This window comes from Mesoplodon densirostris, chromosome 9 (assembly GCF_025265405.1).
Source record: "Mesoplodon densirostris isolate mMesDen1 chromosome 9, mMesDen1 primary haplotype, whole genome shotgun sequence".
In the NCBI taxonomy this organism is placed as follows: Eukaryota; Metazoa; Chordata; class Mammalia; order Artiodactyla; family Ziphiidae; genus Mesoplodon; species Mesoplodon densirostris.
Window position 1 is genome coordinate 80,194,890 of NC_082669.1, and position 21,201 is coordinate 80,216,090.

Below are 21,201 nucleotides of genomic sequence, written 5' to 3' on the forward strand. Positions count from 1 at the left end.
CACACACACACACACACACACACACACACACACACACACACATGGCCATTGGGTACCATATTCCAGAGTGTGGCTCTAGGCCCTGTTCTGGACTTTAGATGTTATTCCATGTGCACTGAGAGATCTCTAAAGGATCTAGGAAAATAAATATACATGTTTTCTTTCTTTTGGTTAGTCCACTTTCTGAAAGTTTTCAAGTATATTATTGATTGTTACCAAACTCAAATTTTAATTTCATGACATTTTTCTTATTACTACTCCACCATTAAATGGACAACAAATTTGTATTGAACAGATGTGAAGAAAACCTGAGGGAAGGAGGAGGCTAAACACAATTCATAGTAAATGGTTTACTTTGGAGTATTTCTGATAGTTTCAGTAAAAATTACACATGTCATTTGTCCCTTTTCTTTCTGGAAGTTTACATCATAAATTACTCAGTCTCCTGCATCTCTCATTTTTTCCTCTTACCTATAAACATACTCAGGTTTCTTCTATTCTAGAAGGAAACCCTTCTTTCCTACATGTCAAAGTTCATCCTCCTTGGAGACTCTACCTTTGCCTTTAACACTTCTATCCCTCATTTCTGTCATCCACCTACATGACTATCTTTTCCCCTAATTTGTTGGAGTTGCTGTCTCTTCCATTATTCTAAATTGACTTTAAAATCTAACCCAAAACTTTGCTTCACAGCTTCCAGGAATCTTCATAATTAATCACCTTGGAATCCAGTTGCTACTTTAAGAAAGACAACAAACACATCATTTTATATCAGATGAAACAGAATGAACAGATTAGACAAAAGAAGAATTACAAATCAGCAGAATAAGCGTCCTCAAAGTGATAAATGAAGATGATGAAATACAAAGGAAGAACACAATATTTTGACTAAAATAAAAATGGAAATAATAGGTATGGAAAGAATGAGACTCAAGGACAAAGGAAAAGATTATAAGTAAAGGTCTACAAAAGACTAAGAATCAAGTTTCTCAACAACCCTGGGTGCAAGAAAACAATAGGATAACATTTGCAGTGTTAAAGGTAAAGAATTTTGAACCTAGACATTTATAACCAATAAAATATCCTTTTAGGATGTGCATGAAATAAAGCTTTTCTTAGACATAAAAACTCAGAAGTTTTAGGACAAAAAGACCTTCGGAAAACACTCTTTCAGGAAGTACACTAGTCAGATAATAAATAAAACTATGAAGTCAATACAAAATATAAGAATGAGGAGGTAACAGTAAAATGTTTGTGGTCTAAATAAGAAGAATGTGTGTGTGTGAGTGTGTGTGTATTCATTCTAAAAATATCAATTCAGAAAGATAGGTGAGAACAAGAAGGAGAAGACCATACTCAGACAGACTTTTACTTAAAGGTATGACATAGATATTGTTAAACAATGACATAGATAAAGAAGAAATATAGCTATGTGTCTTAAGTTAGGTGTAACCAAAAAGAGAGAGAGAGAAATTTAACCTTTCCAATAGAGGGTAGAAAAAAAGATGGCAAATAAGGAAACAGAAAGCATAGTAATTAAAAAAATGTGAAAAAAGGTAAGTATTAAATCCTAATGGTAATTACAAGAATGTAAATGAGTTAAAATAGTGCCCAAGAAATTATCATTCAAATTGGATTTTTCAAAGGTATTGTAATACTTTGTCTATAAGGGACACATTTAAAATAAAACAATAGAGAAAGCGGAAAATAAAGTGCAAAAATGTACCACAAAAATGACCAAAAGGAAAGCAACAGTAGCAATGTTAATATTAGACCATATAAAATTCAAGATCAAATGTTAAAGGAAAAATAGTACCAAGTGACCATGAATACATATGCACCTAAAAAACTCTGTAGCAACAGCTGTCAAAAATCTATGAAAAATAAATTCAATTGTACTTGAATATTTTAGCTCACCACTCTCAAAATCATAAATCTGAATTTAGCCTTCTCTTCACCTATTCTCTAGGCCATGCCTGGGTCCTATCACCTTCTAGTCTATACCACTCAATTTCTGAAATTTTAAATTCAATTATCTCACTCATCAAATGCAATATTCTATTTAGATCCAATCAAGACCCCCTATGGCAGATCAACTGAACAATTTTCATTATGATTCTCTATGCTTTTACCCTATTATCTTTCTGCCCAACCACCCCTAACTCCCCAGGAGTTCTACCTCTCTACTTCCTGTTAACTCTGAATTCAAAGTAGAATGGTTCTTGCTCACCATCTTACTGAAATTCCTTTTGTTGCTGTTTTCTTTGACTGCTTGACTGATAAATTCAATAGATATTTATCAGTCCTTATTTTATTAGACTCAGTCACTACATTTGAGTGTGTGGGTCATTTCCTCCTTCTTTAAACCAGTTCCTTCAGTGGCACCACACTAGTTATCTTTTTACTTTACATTTACAGTCCTTTTCCTCTGACCACCCCTTAAATGTGGGTGATCTCCTCAATCCCACCCTTGGTTTCCTACTCTCCTCATTGTTTTCATGTTCTTCAGGAGCTTTCTTCCTCATTCAAATTTTCAAGTACTACCCATAGGCTGACAATTCTTAAATCTCTTCTTCCAGTCTAGATTATTCCTCCTCAAGACAAACTTGGATATCTAGCTGTCACCAGCATCTCCACGTGGTGGTCTCACAGATACCTCAGTTCTAACATGTTCTAATATAAGGCCTTATCATCTCTCATTTTACTATAGAAATAACCTCCCCACTGGTCGCTCCCTCCCTCCAGGCTTCTTCTACATAGTTGACAGAGTGATATTAAAGTCAAATCTGATTATGTTGCCCTAGCCCTTACATTTAAGCCTTTCAAGGATTTGAAATTACTTAACATGGAGCACCAGCCTTTCTGTGATTTGTCTATTATCTGCTTCTCTAGTGTGACCTTTTGTCATCACCTGCCTCTCATTTTCTCCTCACCTCATGCTGTTTCCTATTTTTTGCTCATGTTATCTTACTTGGCTAAATTGCCCCACTAGCCATTTTCCTCTAAGTCTACTTGACATACTTCTGAAGCAGAACAGCACTTCTGCACTTCTACATATACCATAGCCCTTTCTACATAATAGTATAATTATTTGCTTCCTTTTTTTCTCTTCCCTTCAACTTAGAGTTCTTGTAGAGTACAGAGGATAAGAAAAACAAGACAAGGAATAATTAAAATATAGCATGTGCTGTAAAAATGCTATGATAAGAGCAATTTTTATCCACATGATATAGGTGTTACTATGAAAACTCAGAGAATAGGCACCTAATCCACACAGAATACCCCCAGGGAAAGAAGAAACCTGAGATGAATTTTGAAGAGTCAGTCAGAATTATCCAGATAAATGGAGATTGAATGAGTAGTCGGTAAAGAAAGGATATAAGGAAGGAGAACCTGGCCGCTGTGAAAATCACTAGTGAACCATATGGCAGAAGAACAGAGTACCATGCAGATGTGTAATGATAAGTCTGGGTAGGGTAGCAAGGGTTAAGTGTGGAAGAGTCCTGTGTGCTGTGAGTCCAAATTTGAATTTTATCTTGGAAAGACCCATGCTATAAAATGCTTATTCAACTTTATATCTGATTGTCTTGGAGAGCTTTAATCACCTAGTTACTCCTAATTCCAACCCCCAAGTCCTAAATCTATGGATGCTCTCATAGATTTATTCTGTGGTAGCTATGATTTCTGGGGTCTTTGAATTAATGAAATGTTCCTTGATGTCACAGGAGGACAAGCATAGAAGAAAGAAACACCAAAATATGGCAACAGCCACCAAATCCTGAGCAATCCCACTGCCCTTGTGTTAGAAACTTCAAAAAATGTAAGCATCAGAGTGACATCACCAAGATGGCAACATAGTTAGTTCCTGAATTCACTCACCATCATGAGGAGAACAATTAACATCTATCCAGAAAGAAGACACCACTAAGAGAAACCTAGAGCATGGGGGTGAGGCTGAAATACCCCCTGAACCTCAGAGATCAAGGCAGACTGCATCAGAAGGTGAGAGAAGCAGCTACACATTGACCACATTGACCCTCCCCTAGGACAGTGCAACTCTATGCAGAGAGGTCTTCTCTGAGCCGCTGGTTCGTCCGGAGGGAAAAGAGAACCCAGGGCGGACAACCAATCTTCTTCAACATTGTGGGCTGCTCTGTGGGAGCCCCTACTTTGATCTCACACTATGGGAATTGCAGAGGAATCTATGGGGCCCAGCCACTGGGAATCTGTGACAGAGAAGCAGGGAGGGGCTTCCAACAATCAACACACAGATCTTGGCAGACAGTTCATATCTGCAGTGCCTGAGTAGTAAACCCAACCAGCAACATCGTTGGTCTGCAGAACCAAATCAGGGGTACAATTTGACCAGGTAACTTGGGGGGAGGGGGCAAAGATCTGACTAATTCAGATCCTCAAAGGAGTTTTATCAGCCCTAGAGCCCATTTGTCCACACCCAGGCAAGGTGCTGAGTCATAGCCCCACCCACAGTGAAAAGTACCTTCCAGCCCCATCTGAACAGAAGAGCTAGTGACAACTCCTGGAAGTTGTGTGGCACAGTGGTGCTTGAGTCAAGAGGCAGGTGGACAGGCAGAGCAGAACACCCACAGAGCAAAGCCAGTGCCAGTCATGGGGTCTTCCCATGCTATGCACAAGCAGGAAGATTAATTCATAGCCAAGGGTAGCTCTTGGCCTCTCTCAAACTGAGAACCTCCTTGGAAAATTGAGAATAGTCTGGAAGGCTATTCCTCTGGCCCCAACTGATCAGAAGGGTTAGCAAAAATACCTGAAAGCTTTGCAGCACAGCAGCACTCAAGCTGAGCAAAGGGCAGACAGAACTGATAGTCTGGAGAGCAAAGCCAGCAGCCCTGTTCAGCCAAGGAACTTGGGTGTGGGTCAGCTTGAGTTAAGACAACAAAGAGCTTTACTTGTTTTAGAGCAGCTTCTGCAACTGTGCCTGGGCAGAGAATCTAATTTATAGTCTTGCTCATCATTGAATACAGCCTTCAGCCCATCCAACCAGGAAACCTAACCAGAACACATGGGAAGTTGCATAGCCCATTCAACAGTCCCACATACAGTGGCACTTGAACAGAGAGCACAGCCATGGCTTCCCCTATGTGCAGAGCAAAATCAGTGACCTCACCTGACCAGGGAATTCAGTGCATACTCAGGCCTTATTCAGGCCTCCAAACAATGAACTGCACAGGCCCTGGGCCCTGACCTACTTCCCTGCTAGGACAGGGAAGCTAATTCATAGCCCCACCTGCTACATCCAGTCCCAACCATCTAGTAAGCGTGATCAGAGAATTCAGGCAACTGTGGAGCCCATTCCACAGCCTCACTTGAGCAAGAAACAAAGCCAACAGTCCTATCCAACTGCTCTCAGCTAGTGGCACAACCCCCAATCCCTGTCTTCAGAGTTCTAACAGTTGCCTCACCCAAATATATCATAATATCAGGCTCCACCTGCCCAAAGGCATTAGTGGCAGACACACCCAGAAACCCAAACTGAGCAGACTGGTGAAGAACTGTCTCTGGCAAAGCAAACCTGTAAAGTCTGTAAGAGGAGCACTATTACTCAAATGCACAGATACCAACATAAGAAATTAAGGATCATAAAAAATCAGGTAAATATGACACCACCAAAGGAAACTAATTAAACTCCAATAACTGACCCTAAAGAAATGGAGATCTATGAAATGTCAGATAAAGAATTCAGAATAATCCTTTTAAGGAAGTTTAGTGACCTACATGAAAACACAGACAGATAACTAAACAAAATTAAGAAATAGAATAAATAGAATAATCTATTATTAATAACCTAATATTTTAAAAAAGTATAAATTTTAATAGCAATAACCTAAGGTGTGATGGGGAGAAGAAGTAAAAGTGTAAAGAATACATATTCTATTGAAGTTAAGTTGCTAACAATTTAAAATAGGGTGTTATAAGTTTAAGTTATTTTATGTAAGCCTTATGATAACCACAGGAAAATCTTATAGTATTGTAATTACGCAAAAGAACTCAATAAAGAAGTCAAAGCATATTGATACCAAAAGGCAGAACACAAAAAATGATAGCAGGATAAGAAACAGGGAATGATGGAACTACAAAATAACCAGAAAACAACTAAAAACATTTTATTGTAGTGAGCCCTTATCTATAAGTAATTACTTTAAATATAAATGGATTAAATTCTCCAATTCAAAGACATAGTATGGATGAATGGATTAAAAAAAGAAGATCCAAAATGTGCTGTCTATAGGAGACTCACTTTCACCTTAAAGACACAAATAGACTGAGAGTGAAGGGATGGAAAAAGACATTTCAAGCAGTGGTAACCAAAAGAAAGCAGGGGTAGACAGCTTATATTGCTTACATCAGACAAAACAGACTCAACTAAAAATGGTAAAAAGAGACAAAGAAGGTCATTATATAATGATACATCAAAAAGATGTAACTATTTATGAGTCCAACATCACAGCACCTAAGTATATAAAGCAAAAACTAACAGAGCTAAAGAGAAAAATAAATGGTATAGTTGCTATAAACAATAATAGCTGAAGACTATTTTACCCCACTCAACAATGGATAGATCATCCACACAGGATCAATAAGGAAACAGTGGATTTGATCAACACTATAGACTTCCTGGACCTAAAAGATACATAAAGAACATTCTATCTAGTGACAGCAGAATACACATTATTCTCAACTATACATGTGACATTTTCTAGGATATACCATATGTTAGACCACAAAACACGTCTTAACAAATTCAAGAAGAATGGGATCATACTAAGTGTCTTCTCTAATCACAATGGCATGAAACTAGAAATCAACAACAAGAGGAAACTAGAAAATTCACAAACACATTGAAATTAAACAACACTCTCCTGAACATTCAATGGATCAAAGAGGAAATTAAAAGGGAAACAAAAAAGTTTATTAAGACAAACAAAAATAGAGACACGACATACCAGAACTTACGGGATACAGCAAAAGCAGGCCTTGAAGGCATTATGCTAAGTGAAGGAAGTCAGACAGAGAAAGACAAATACTGCATGATCTCACTTATAGGTGGAATCTAAAGCAAAAACAAAACAAAACAAAAAAACCTCGTAGAAAAAGAGATCAGAGAGGCTTCCCTGGTGGCACAGTGGTTGAGAGTCCACCTGCCGATGCAGGGGACATGGGTTCACGCCCCGGTCCGGGAAGATCCCACATGCCGCGGGGCAGCTGGGTCCGTGAGCCATGGCTGCTGAGCCTGCGCATCCAGAGCCTGTGCTCCGCAACAGGAGAGGCCACAACAGTGAGAGGCCCGCGTATCGTTAAAAAAAAAAAAAAAGAAAACAACTCTTCAAGGACTTCCCTGGTGGCACAGTGCCTAAGAATCTGCCTGCCAACGTAGGGGACACAGGTTCAAGCCCTGGTCCAGGAAGATCCCACATGCCGTGGAGCAACAAAGCTCGTGTGCCATAACTACTGAGCCTGCACTCTAGAGCCCGCGAGTCACAACTACTGAGCCCACATACAACTACTGAAGCCCATGTGCCTAGAGCCCATGCTCCACAAGAGAAGCCATCACAATGAGAAGCCCGCACACTGCAATGAAGAGTAGCCCCCACTCACCGCAATGAAGACCCAACACAGCCAAAAATAAAATGTAAATAAATATAAATGTAAATAAATAAATAAATAAATATATTTTAAAAAGACAACTCTTCAAACCATAGAAATGTTGGTGAGAGAGGTTAAGGATTGAGACCACACAACAACTAAGTGGTGGTGCTAACCTCATGGTGCCTGACTCTGAAGACTGCAAACTATCTGCTTTGTGACAATGACTCTTAGCACCAATCAAAGAATATTAGGATGTTGAGGTAAGTTCCCTCTATGCCTACTTCCTGGAGAGTTTTTATCATAAATCGGTGTTGAATTTTGTCAAAAGCTTTTTCTGCATCTATTGAGATGATCATATGGTTTTTATCCTTCAGTTTGTTAATATAGTGTATCACATTGATTGATTTGTGAATATTGAAGAATCCTTGTATTCCTGGGATAAACCCCACTTGATGGTTGTGTGTGATCCTTTTAATGTGCTGTTGGATTCTATTTGCTAGTATTTTGTTGAGGATTTTTGCATGTATGTCTATCAGTGATATTGGTCTGTAGTTTTCTTTTTTTGTAACATCCTTGTCTGGTTTTGGTATCAGGGTGATGGTGGCTTTGAAGATTGAGTTTGGGAGTGTTCCTCCCTCTGGTCTATTTTGGAAGAGTTTGAGAAGCATAAGTGTTAGCTCTTCTCTAAATGTTTGATAGAATTCGCCTGTGAAGCCATCTGGTCCTGGGCTTTGTTTGTTGGAAGATTTTTAATCACAGTTCAAATAAATAAATGGGACCTAATGAAACTTAAAAGCTTTGCACAGCAAAGGAAACCATAAACAAGATGAAAAGACAATGCTCAGAATGGGAGAAAATATTTGCAAATGAAACAACCGACAAAGGATTAATCTCCAAAATATATAAGGAGCTCATGCAGCTCAATATCAAAAATACAAACAACCCAATCCAAAACTGGGCAGAAGATCTAAACAGACATTTCTCCAGAGAAGATATACAGATTGCCAACAAACATATGAAAGGATGCTCAACGTCACAAATCATTAGAGAAATGCAAATCAAAGCTACAATGAGGTATCACCTCACTCCGGTCAGAATGGCCATCATTAAAAAATCTACAAACAATAAATGCTGGAGAGGGTGTGGAGAAAAGGGAACCCTCTTGCACTGTTGGTGGGAATGGAAATTGATACAGCCACTATGGAGAACAGTATGGAGGTTCCTTTAAAAACTAAAAATAGAACTACCATATGACCCAGCAATCCCACTACTGGGCATATACCCTGAGAAAACCATAATTCAAAGAGTCATGTACCACAATGTTCATTGCAGCATTATTCTCAATAGCCGGAACATGGAAGCAACGTAGGTGTCCATCGACAGATGAATGGATAAAGAAGATGTGGCACATATATACAATAGAATATTACTCAGTCATAAAAAGGAAATTGAGTTATTTGTACTGAGGTGGATGGACCTAGAGTCTGTCATACAGAGTGAAGTAAGTCAGAAAGAGAAAAACAAGTACTGTAAGCTAACACATATACATGGAATCTAAAAAAAAAAAAAAAAAGGTTCTGATGAACCTAGGGGAAGGACAGGAATAAAGACGCAGACATAAAGAATGGACTTGAGGGGCTTCCCTGATGGCGCAGTGGTTGAGAATCTGCCTGCCAATGCAGGGGACACAGGTTCGAGCCCTGGTCTGGGAAGATCCCACATGCCGCGGAGCAACTAGCCCCGTGAGCCACAGTTACTGAGCCTGCGCGTCTGGAGCCTGTGCTCCGCAACAAGAGAGGCCGCGATAGTGAGAGACCTGCACACCCCGATGAGGAGTGGCCCCTGCTTGCCACAACTAGAGAAAGCCCTCGCACAGAAACAAGGAGCCAACACAGCCATAAATAAATTTAAAAAAAGAAAAAAAAAAAAGAATGGACTTGAGGACATAGGGAGGGGGAAGGGTGAGCTGGGACGAAGTGAGAGAGTAGCATTGACATATATACACTACCAAACGTAAAATAAATAGCTAGTGGGGAGCAGCTGCATCGCACGGGGAGAACAGCTCTGTGCTTTGTGTCCACCTAGAGGGGTGGGATAGGGACGGTGGGAGGGAGATGCAAGAGGGAGGGGATATTGGGATATATGTATACATATAGCTGATTCACTTTGTTATACAGCAGAAACTAATGCAACATTGTAAAGCAATTATACTCCAATAAAGATGTTAAAAAAAAGAATATTAGGAAATGGCAAGAAGGTAGGATACATCTTAGCTACTAAAGATAGCAAGACTTGAATTGATGGCAGTATGTGAAAATGTGTACATGATAAGTCAAATTCAAGGAGAATACACATTAAAACTATAACAGGTGGAATAAAATTATGATTGACATTAATGGTTGAAGAGACTTATATACACAGTTTAAAGAACAATGTTTAAAAAAATAGAAAGTGTTTGTCTGCAGCCAATGTGCATGTTGTACGTAGACCACTTAATGAGGCACTTAATGAGGCTTTCAACCCTTCCCAGCCATGCAACTCCTTTTGACTGACACCACCTAAAGGTCCACTAAGATCAGGTAAATTTCTCTTATACAAACTTATTATAAAGTGAAAGGTAATCTGTGTGCCTAAGGAATAAAAATGTTATCTAAGAAAAACCGAGAAGACTGATATGTGTTACTTATCCTTTCTCATTTTTTAGAAGACATATTTCATAAGACACATAATAAGATCATTTTCTGGGTTTTGCCTAGAATTGACTGGCATATGCATATCCTTTGGGATTTGTTTTTTCCTTTGGGAATCACTCTTCCACACAAGGAAATGAACTTGGGAAGAAGGTGGTTGTAAGATAAATTGTATGGGGTGAGTTCTAATATTTACTGTACAGATGATTTTCAACCTACATATATTTTTATTATCTTCATAGAGTGAATAGAGAACCTAGTTCTACATTTTTTTTTGAAAATTCTTTGTATATCCACTACTGAAAAGTTTAAGTAAATATACATGTAGAGATCTATGTTCAGTTTTGGATTTCAACTAGTCCTGTTTTGTGGTTGTTTTATATTTTATTAAACAATCTACCAGATCCTTATTCTTTTCTCTTTTCTAGATTCATATAAAATTTGCAAAAGAAAATCTTCCTCTATCATTTGGAATTCAAATAATGATATACTGAGCATTGCTCTTTTGTACCTGGAGGCTACAGACTTAGCTAAAAAGCAGTGACCTGAAATCAGTAATAATCACCAGGAATGTAGATTGGGAGATTAAATCTGGGAGATCACAGAACCATGTCTCCATCTAAAAATCAAATGGAAAAAAAGAAAAATAAAAGAATAGAAAGCTCAGTTACTGATGTAGTTTTTCTACATTGAGATATTAAAGGAACTCTTTTACCCAGTTCTAGCTTTCTCCCACTTCTACTCATCCTTCAGTATTTTTTGAAGGTTCATTTACAAGCAAGTCACAATAATTATGAACTCCAGGAAGCTAGACACTCATTCATTTTGTATCCTCAGCACCTCAAATTTCCTCTTATTTAGTAAATGGTAGGCAAGTATTTGTTGAAAATAGAAATGAATGGATAGATAATCAATAGTAATAAATTCCGATATAATTCTACAAAATATTAAGTGCAAGAAGATTATTAGTCTCATTCTGATAAACATTTCTAGCACACATGTTTACTGTTATTTATTCTTTTGCTTGTTTTATCTTAATGGGTACTTCAGATAATGTAACTGTTGATAAATGTTTTAACTAAAGTTATCAGAAAACCATTACAATTAAAGCTAAATCTTCTTAACATATTACTATTAGAACCTGCTTTGACTCACACTGATACAAAACTGAAATGAGTGTTAAAAAATGAATTGTTATATTTTATGCATAACAATTCTTATGGGCATAACTAATTATTACAAATTAATAAATTAAGACATCCTTTTGTTAAATAAATTTGCATATGGAATGTTTACTATAAAAATTTGACTTCAATTTCTTGAGGTATTTTTTTTCCCAAGAAACTGATTATATATTTTCATAAGCAGCCATTAGACATACATGCCATTCTACATTGTCATCTTCTTTCCCAAGAGTTAGCAACTTGGTGAGTGGATTTCCAGTGAGTCCAGTGTTACTCTCGGGAGACTGGTGTCCATGCTGTACCAGAAGTGCACTGCTTGGTGTTGGAGGGTGTGACCGTTTAAGAGTCTGGTGGACGATCTGGTGGTCAAGGGTCATGAAAGGTTTTACTTGCTGTCTCTGAACTTTCTGTAGCTGAGTCCTAGCAGAACTTTCCAGGTGTGCTGGGACCTACCAAATAAAAACCAAACAAATGCAATGTGTAGCATCATCTGGTAAAAGAGTTCCACTTTCAACAATTGGATTATGACAATAAACACTATAACATCTAGTTTCTTTCTAATTTATTGTCTATGCTTCTGTCATAATTTACATAAGATATTAATGGACTATAGTTTTTGATAAGTCATTTAAACTTTACTAAAATATTTTAAATGCTAACCAAGTGTTTAAGAATAGCTCTTAAAATAACATGCAACTGAAACCAACTTGGAATAAATATAAAAAGCAGCAAAACTTTTTGAGGGTCTGAAAAAGAATGACTAAAATAATAAAAGGAAAACACAGCTGATTTACTATTATTAGTGATTTTTATATAACATATATCTCTTGTATTCCTTTATATTACATATAAATATTCCATTGGCTATAATCACTCTATTTTTAATTAAAGATTTTAAAAAATTATCCATGAGGGAGAAGAGACTAGAAATATATATACTAAATATTGCCTGATACTTTATGGGTGGTGAAAATCTAGGTGATTTTTTTCAGTTTTCTGTATTTTCCAGAGTTTCTATACTGAGTTTATTTTAATTTTTTAAAAATCTTAATTTTAAACCCTTCCATATTCTCACTTTATAATAACAATACTTTGATAGAATCATTATGAATTGACAGAAAGAAGCATTCAGAGAAAAATCTAACCAGTGTCATGTGCCAACTAAGCAACTATCCAGTATATTGAAATCCCTTTTTCAAATAATAGACATAAAATTCTGGGCATCTTCAGTCTAGCTATCATAGTTAATGATATACCATTATTTGTATAAGGACAATTTGAAGTATTTCAAGCTTTCCCGTTAAAAACCTCTGAAAATAGTATTGCCTGCCAGTCCCCTTTATATTTACTATGCTGTGATGTGACTTCTAATACATTTTCCTCAAGTGGCCTATATATAAACCTATTTAATATTTCCCTCATGTTAAACAATAGTAAAGATTGCTGTACAGTGCTTATTTTTCCTTTTATTTCAGCTACACAAACTACTCCTTAAATCCCTTAACATGCATTAGCTCAGATAAATAGCCTTTACAAAGTATTTTGCATTTAAATCAGCTGGTGTGGGGTACAATATTGTAGTAGTTACTTTAGTTTAATTCTGTTATGCTGACATTTTTAGCATTATTTTAATTGTACTACCATAAAATAATTTTTCAGTCATATAAAAAAGATTAAGATTAGTAATAAAGATTACACATATTACTAATTATATTGCTGTGAGCTTTAAAGTTGTAAAACAACATTTCATTAAAATGCCTGTGGTAATTTTTGGGGGGTAGCTATTTAGATTATCCTACAGTTTTAAATGAATCCTTCTTAATCCATATAAATTTACAAAATATACATTATAAACAGCATTTTCAGATTCACAAATCTGAATGACTTTCACACAACATAACTGAATGCTAAAGGACATTGTATATTATTTTAAGAAAAGTATGTTGAATCAGAATTTACAACATTCATTAACTAATTCATTTTTCACTTTTCATCTATGGATACTAAAAGCATCATTAGAGTACTTATTGTGTTTTGTGTTACATCAGGAGTCCAAGGGAAGTCATAACTGTGATCCTAGGGCTCTAGGAATTTACAATATACTTGGGCAATATTAATATCAACTACAGCAAAAATGATGATGATGATAAAAATAATAATATGCAGCAGGTATCAGGCACTGTGTTAAGCATTTTACACACATTGTTTCATTTAATTCTTGTTACAACCTTAGGAGATAGGTATCAATAGTATCCCCATTGCACCATATAATTGAAGCCACTGAGACTTAGAGAGGTTAAATGGTGTGGCTGTTATCACTTCACTAGTAAAAGATGGAACTGGAATACAGGGCCTGGTTTCCCAAACACTACATGATATTGGCTCCTGATTGAAATGACTGGAATACAAAGCAAAAGCTCAGTAACATATACAATGAATTTAGAATGCCACAAGAAGCAGTGGTTTTAAAAAACTAATTGAAAGAGAAAATGGTTATAAATCAGGTGTTGGAAGGAGATGGTCCTGGGATAGGGGACAGAAAGAAGGCAAACTCAAACGTAAAAGATCAAAATGAAAGAAGAAAAGAAGTTGGGAGGCAGTCACAAATATTAGTCATGAAAAGGAATTCACATGAATACTTTTCCTCTACCATCTCATTAGATCACTCTATACAGAGACACAATAAAAAATATGAAATTCTAATTCTGCCTGAATTATTGGTTATTTATAGGGAATTACAAGGGTTTAGCAGGCAAACGTGAAGACTCTCTTGGATCCTACATCTATATACATCTGTATACAACATCTATAAACTAAGCATGAGAGTCTGAAAGATCAGTGGAGCCAGGGAAGATTAAATGGAATGTAATTAAATTACTCCCCAGTAAACCTCCGTTTTTTCCAAGCATGGACTGATATCAGAACAATGAGACAACTAAATGTAAAACATCAGTTAAACCATGTGCAGTCAATTTTAAAATACTTTTAAATTGCCTGGGATCTGAAGACACAACTATAAAACTATCTATTGGATTGGTTTCACTGAAGGTCTTGGTACTTGGTGAGATGAAGTAAATGAAACTATATGTTGCCATTGTTCATTTATTCATTTATTTAAGAAATATTTTTGAGTGTCAAGTGTGTGTGCACTGAGTCGTGCATTGAAGGTAAAAGGGAGATAACCACAGTATCTGCCTTCAAAGAGCTCGTAGTCTAGTCAGGGAAGAAAAATAAGAGATCTCCAAGGGCAAGGGCTGCATTTATCTTGCTGGCTGCTGGACTGCCATACTTCCTATACATAACCCAGAGAGGGGCACAGAGCAGGCACTTAAAAATATGTGTTCACATGTGTTCAATGAGTGATTTTATGAATGAATCATTAAAGTACAGTGTGTGAATAACTATGGTGACTGCAGAGAGCTTTGGGAACCCACTAGAGGAAGCAGGTAAACCATAATCAGAATACCAAAGTCTTCACCTAGAAGGCTAGAGCAGCTGTAGATAGTGATTTGGTTCTTTGGACTATCAAAGAGACTAAGACCACCCAGATGTAGGGAAGTTTTGCTATTGAAAGTAATAAGTAAAACATTATCTCCTAACTCTGAATTATGTCTCAGCATTATCTCTCTGGCATGCTGTTATTGCAAACTAAAAATAATGATGGTCAGCTTAAGTCCAAGGTTCTGTGTATGTGCAGAGATCTGTTTTATTTCAATTAAAAGAATTTATTTACTTATATCCTCCCTCTTTTCCAAAACTTTATAAATAAATATGAGGTGTAAATGTGGTGAGAGGTATTTATGCCAGAAAATGTAGGCTGAAGATTAATATTGCAATCGAGTACAAAATTTACCCATGAACATCCTGACAGCCAAGAAAAAAGGAAAAATTTAAAAACGTATTAGGTGGAGCCTTGTGAAATTGCAGATATTTGACAATTTTTGATCTACAAATTGTCCCTTCTGTATAGTTCAACCTAATATATATTTCTTAATAAGTAATTAAATCATAAATCACTTAGAGCAGGCAGAGCAATGTTTTCCAAACCAATTTATATTTCAGACTCCATATTTAAATACAGTAACCTAGAGGATCACCTGGTTAGACCATTAACCCAATATCAATTATCTCAACCTAGGCTTTCAATAGAAATTATGTTGTTTTTTTTCAAAAAGTTCCATTATTTGGAGTTACAAAAATGAAACTTAGCTTAAAACATCCAATTATTTTTTTAAATATGCTTCAAATATAGTTAAGTTCTCATATTCTAATAAAGGGATGTGGGTTTTTTAAAAATTAGAAATGCATGTATTGATGAGCTTTAAAAAATGCTTAGATTCATTAATAAGAGAACAAGAGCAATGTGCTTAATGGGTCAATTGAAGTATTTTTTTTTAAATTAGAAATACATAAATTCCTGCAAGTACAACAAGCTAATGGGAAGAAATTGGTCAGGAAGAAAAAAGCATTTTGGTTGTAGAAAATATAATCACTGGGGAATCACAATCACAAATACAAAATGTATGTATCTAATTCAAAAAGAGTCATGTACCACAATGTTCACTGCAGCTCTATTTACAATAGCCAGGACATGGAAGCAACCTAAGTGTCCATCGACAGATGAATGGATAAAGAAGATGTGGCACATATATACAATGGAATATTACTCAGCCATAAAAAGAAACAAAATTGAGTTATTTGTAGTGAGGTGGATGGACCTAGAGACTCATACAGAGTGAAGTAAGTCAGAACGAGGAAAACAAATACCGTATGCTAACACCTATATATGGAATCTAAAAACAAACAAACAAAAAAGTTCTGAAGAACCTGGGGTCAGGACAGGAGTAAAGACGCAGACATAGAGAATGGACTTGAGGACACGGGGAGGGGGAAGGGTAAGCTAGGACGAAGTGAGAGAGTAGCATTGACATATATACACTACCAAATGTAAAATAGATAGCTAGTGGGAAGCAGCTGCACGGCACAGGGAGATCAGCTCGGTGCTTTGTGTCCACCTAGAGGGGTGGGATAGGGAGGGTGGGAGGGAGACACAAGAGAGAGGAGATACGGGGATATATGTATAGCTGATTCACTTTGTTATACAGCAGAAACAAACACACCATTTTAAAGCAATTATACTCCAATAAAGACGTTAAAAAATTTTTATGTATCTGTCGGGTTTTTTTTTCCTACTCCTATTTTTAGACTAGAATAGATGCAGGACTCCTGACTATTGAGAGCATTGATGGAAATCCATGAGCCAGCAGCCCAATGTCATAAGAAAAGGTCAGATCTCATTCTCTGACACAACAGAAGATGATTTAGGGTATCTGATACCTGAAGTGGTTTTTTTGTTTGTTTTGTTTTTTAATTCCAGAGTTTAGATCAGTCTTCGGAGGTTTCAACTCTGTAAATCAGCAAATATTTAATTAGAATTAAGGCTAACAAAATGTTATGTGGCCCTATATGCATTTGTATTTAAAATCTCCTGGTAGGTAGAAGAGCTATGGAGTAATGCAGGCCAGGCAACAGTGCTGGCTAGAAGGAGGCATTCTTATTTTCACACAGTGGTTTTCAAATTATGCTCCTAAATACATGAATTAATTCTCCCAATTTACGTTTCATTGTTCCACACTGTAGTCTTTTGATTTAGTTCTCATATGGGTTTCAGTCCTATCCAGTAGATAAACAACAAGGAGAGTATTTTTCTTTCTTTCTTTTTTTTTTTTTTGCGGTTATGCGGGCCTCTCACTGTTTTGGCCTCTCCCGTTGCGGAGCACAGGCTCTGGACGCGCAGGCTCAGCGGCCATGGCTCATGGGCCCAGCCGCTCCGCGGCATGTGGGATCTTCCCGGACCGGGGCACGAACCCGTGTCCCCTGCATCGGCAGGCGGACAAGGGGAGTATTTTGAATGAGGAAATTTTAGAAACAATTGGGTAGGTAGTTGTACAGAAAAACAAAAACAAAAAAAACAACTTTGAAGGATTTCACCAACCCTGTGATTCTCTGTCTATAATATTGTCTACTTGTATCATATCTTCTTAAATATTGCTACAAATCATATAAATTCTTTTAAACATAATTCATATATATGCATATATATGATAGCCTCTTTAAAAAGTTACCTTTTTATAGAGAAACCGTAAGATAATTGTAAAAGCCCTCAGCTAATTCTTTTAACATTCACTCAGCAAACATTTAATGAAAGTTTGTTCTTTGTTAAAGCCAGTCCCAAGGGAAAGTCATTCCTCTTCAGAAAGCAGGTCTATGATCCATGTGTCACCATCCACCTGGAGATCACTTATCTAAACTGAGGGCACAGAACCTGGGAGGAGATGAAACACCTTCTGGGTACTGGCCTTTTGAAATTCAAAACTAAAGTGGTGGCAAACATCACACAAGCAATCGTCTGAATAACAAGACATTTTATCACCATTAATTTGACTAGCCAAAAAAATCAATCAGGCAAATATGGGCACCTACCTAATGAGTGTGTTTAGACTATCTGCAAAAACAGAAACAGAAATACTTTCAGCAAGAAAAATATTTATTCTATACGTATTTACTATGTAGTGCTAGTAAATAAAAACACATGCACTACCGCTAAACACACACACACACACTACAGGCAGGTTTATACACACAGCCCCATCAAAAAGCAAGACAGACAATCCCATTCACTACAACATGACAACCCTCATTTAATTTTGTTAATTTTGCACTAAGCTTGAAATTAATAAATGAAGTAAAAGCTTGGACTTCACAAGTGAGTAATAGGTAACTATTAATTATGTTCCTAGTAGCAGAGGTATATAAGAAGAAATCTATTTTGGGGGGCTTATGAATCTACTACCTCCTAGATACCTACTCATAAAAGCCACATAACGTTTGTTAATATTCTGTAGCAAACATTAATAACTCGTTTCTTCAAATCTTACTTTCTTCACAGCAGTCTTTGGATATGATATACCCATAAATCTCATCCTGACTAAACCTAAAATTATACAGTCGAGCTTGTCTGATTGAGATATAACTACTGAACAAAGTAGGGCCGGGTTCATCAAAAGTTTTACTTAGGTTTCTGAATAACTGTCAGCATATTTCAGCTGAGCATTATATAATCCAAAGCTATTTAATGGATAATAATATAAAATGTGATTGTAACATATTCCTTCAGTCCCTATCACTTGAATTTGGATAATTCCAATGCTGTGTCTTTAGAAGAGATCCACACTTAAGAGACTTTAAAGATGCATGAATATTATTAAGCATAGTTTTCCTAATTCAATAGTGTTCTAGCAGTAAAAATGCTTGCACTCCATGAGCACTCATATTATTACTGTAAAGACTAAGCTTCCCTTACAACTCCATCTATCTCCATTTATACTTGCATTGATTTGCTTTGTTTATGTTAGCATCTCAGGAAAATTACCATTTTATATCTTTAAAAGAATTAGAACTAATGCCAGAAATAACTGTGGTTTATTTAGTCTGATCTGTTTTATAAGAGTATGTGTATATAGAAATTTAGAGCCATAAATATCAACTAAGAATCACAGCAGACACTGGCCACTTCCCATTGACTTCAAAATTACACAGCAGCCATGTACACACTAAAGTCAACTGGCAATATCATCAATAACCAAAATAAGTTAATATGAAAAATGCAGATAACTTAAGCCATAATACTTTAACATATATTTGACATTGCATTCTCAGGCTTAGTATTCATTAATTCTATAAATATTTTTGAGTGCCACTACACATCAGGTTTTATGCAACTGTGATAAGCTCTGGGGATATAATTATGAACAAAATAGACATAACCCAGTCTTCAAAGAGTTCACAGTCTACTAGGAGAAATAGATAATTAAAATATAATTATAACACAATGTGATAAACCCTGTGAAAGTAAAGGGTGTCACAAAATCAAGCAGAAAGACATAGATAAAATGGGAATGAGTCATTCAAATGACAGTTTCTGCTATTAATTTCATTGATTCATTCACTTAATAGATATGTGTGTGCCTATATATAGTAGCCAGTTGTGTGGGTAACAATGATGAATAATGTGAAACATGGTCCCTCTCCCCATGCAGCTTATGGACAGGTGGAAGAGACAGATTTTAATCTAATAATCACACAAATGACTGTAACTTTTCAAGTGTAACAAGTGATAGGCAGGAGAGATACACATGACTATGAGCCTGTAGAAAAAGGTTATCTAGACAGAAGTTAGGGACAACTTTCCTAAAGAAGGGATGATAGGGCTGGATCTGGAGGATGAGTAGGAAATAAAGAGAGGAAGAGTAGAAAAAACATTTAGGGAGATAAAGCAGCATATGTGAAGACCCTGGTGGGAAGAAACAAGATGAAAAAATGCACTGAAAGGAGATGATAGGACTAGAGCAGAGTGTGGTATGAGGCTGGGGAGGCCAGTAGGGCCAATTCATGCAATCTTTTCGGTATAGAAAGATGTCTTATTTTCTTTATCATAAGAAAGGGGGCAGTAGCAGTTCAGTGGGATGAATTTTAGAGAGGTAAAATGAGAGAGTTTAGGAAAGAAAAAAGGGCTGCTTGAACTAGGGTCATGTGATTAAGGGTTGCATAGTCACATGGAAACAAGTAGATGGATTCAAGAGATGTTTAGAAATGGATTAAGAAATGACACCTGAGGTTTCTGGCTTAAGTGACTAAATAGATAGTGATGGCTTTCACAGAGAAGACTAGGTTTTTTGAGGGGGACAGAGAATTATAAGTTCAGTTTTGAACACGTTGAGTTTGTGATGTTTTGAAAGTGTCCAAGAAGGTATGTGAAGTAGGCAGCTGCATTTATGGGTATGGAATTCAGAGGTAAGGTATGGACTGTGGATAAAATTTACATAACATCTACACTGAGGTGATAGCTGAGATGATCGTTGGAGGATGTACAGAAGATGTACAGAAGGATGTACAGAATAGAAGATGAGAGGACCTAGTGCCAAAGATGGTTAACTCCCATGTTCTAACTACACGTAGGGAAATCTATTCCGATTCTAAACTTTATTTTCCCCTTGGTTCCACTGATTTTTTTCTCACATTTTGCAAAATGCTTATTTGAAGTTTGTGTGTGTTACATTGTCAGGTAAATCCTCCTTAATTAATAGTTAGTTTGCCCTATTTCTAAAATTATGCATTCAACTTTTTGATGTAGATACAGCCCTATTTTCCTAGTCCAATTGCATTACAATACTATCAGTCCTCCACCTCTTAACTGCAATTCCAAAATCCAAAATGTTCTGAAAGTAGGAGTTTTCTTTTTTTTTTTTTTATGTTTGGCACAAACCCAATTGGTGGCAAAATCAAACCTGAAATGAAGTAAGATTATTTAAAGTCTTTCTTTATCCTACTTACAGTAGATATTCACATGTACTGTTGCAGGTATATTAATGTGTTTGATTATGGGATGCTGTCTTGGACTCTGCAGGGTATCAAGGAATATGTACCATATTACCTTTCAAATTTTAAAGTATTGATAATTTTGAAACACATCTAGCCCTAGGTTTTTAAATAATAGATTTTGTACCCTTTCTTGTTTATTGAGTGAACAGCCTATAGAAAGGACTATGCTATATACTTTGCATATATTATCTTATTTACTCTTACAATATCATAAATAAATACTCAATTGGGCCTCCACAATTATTTTCTAAAACTTCAGTACA

General features: G+C 36.4%; 1 protein-coding gene across 2 annotated transcripts in view; it reads right to left on the reverse strand.

The window, feature by feature from the left end:
- The window catches only part of TFEC (transcription factor EC), a 47,253-nt gene extending 35,379 nt beyond the window's left edge, over window positions 1-11,874 (reverse strand). For both annotated transcript variants that reach the window (XM_060108355.1, XM_060108354.1), the window contains exon 1: window positions 11,695-11,874. In XM_060108355.1, coding sequence (XP_059964338.1) covers window positions 11,695-11,874 — 180 coding nt within the window. The remainder of the gene's footprint in view (window positions 1-11,694) is intronic.
- Window positions 11,875-21,201: the final 9,327 nt, after the last annotated feature.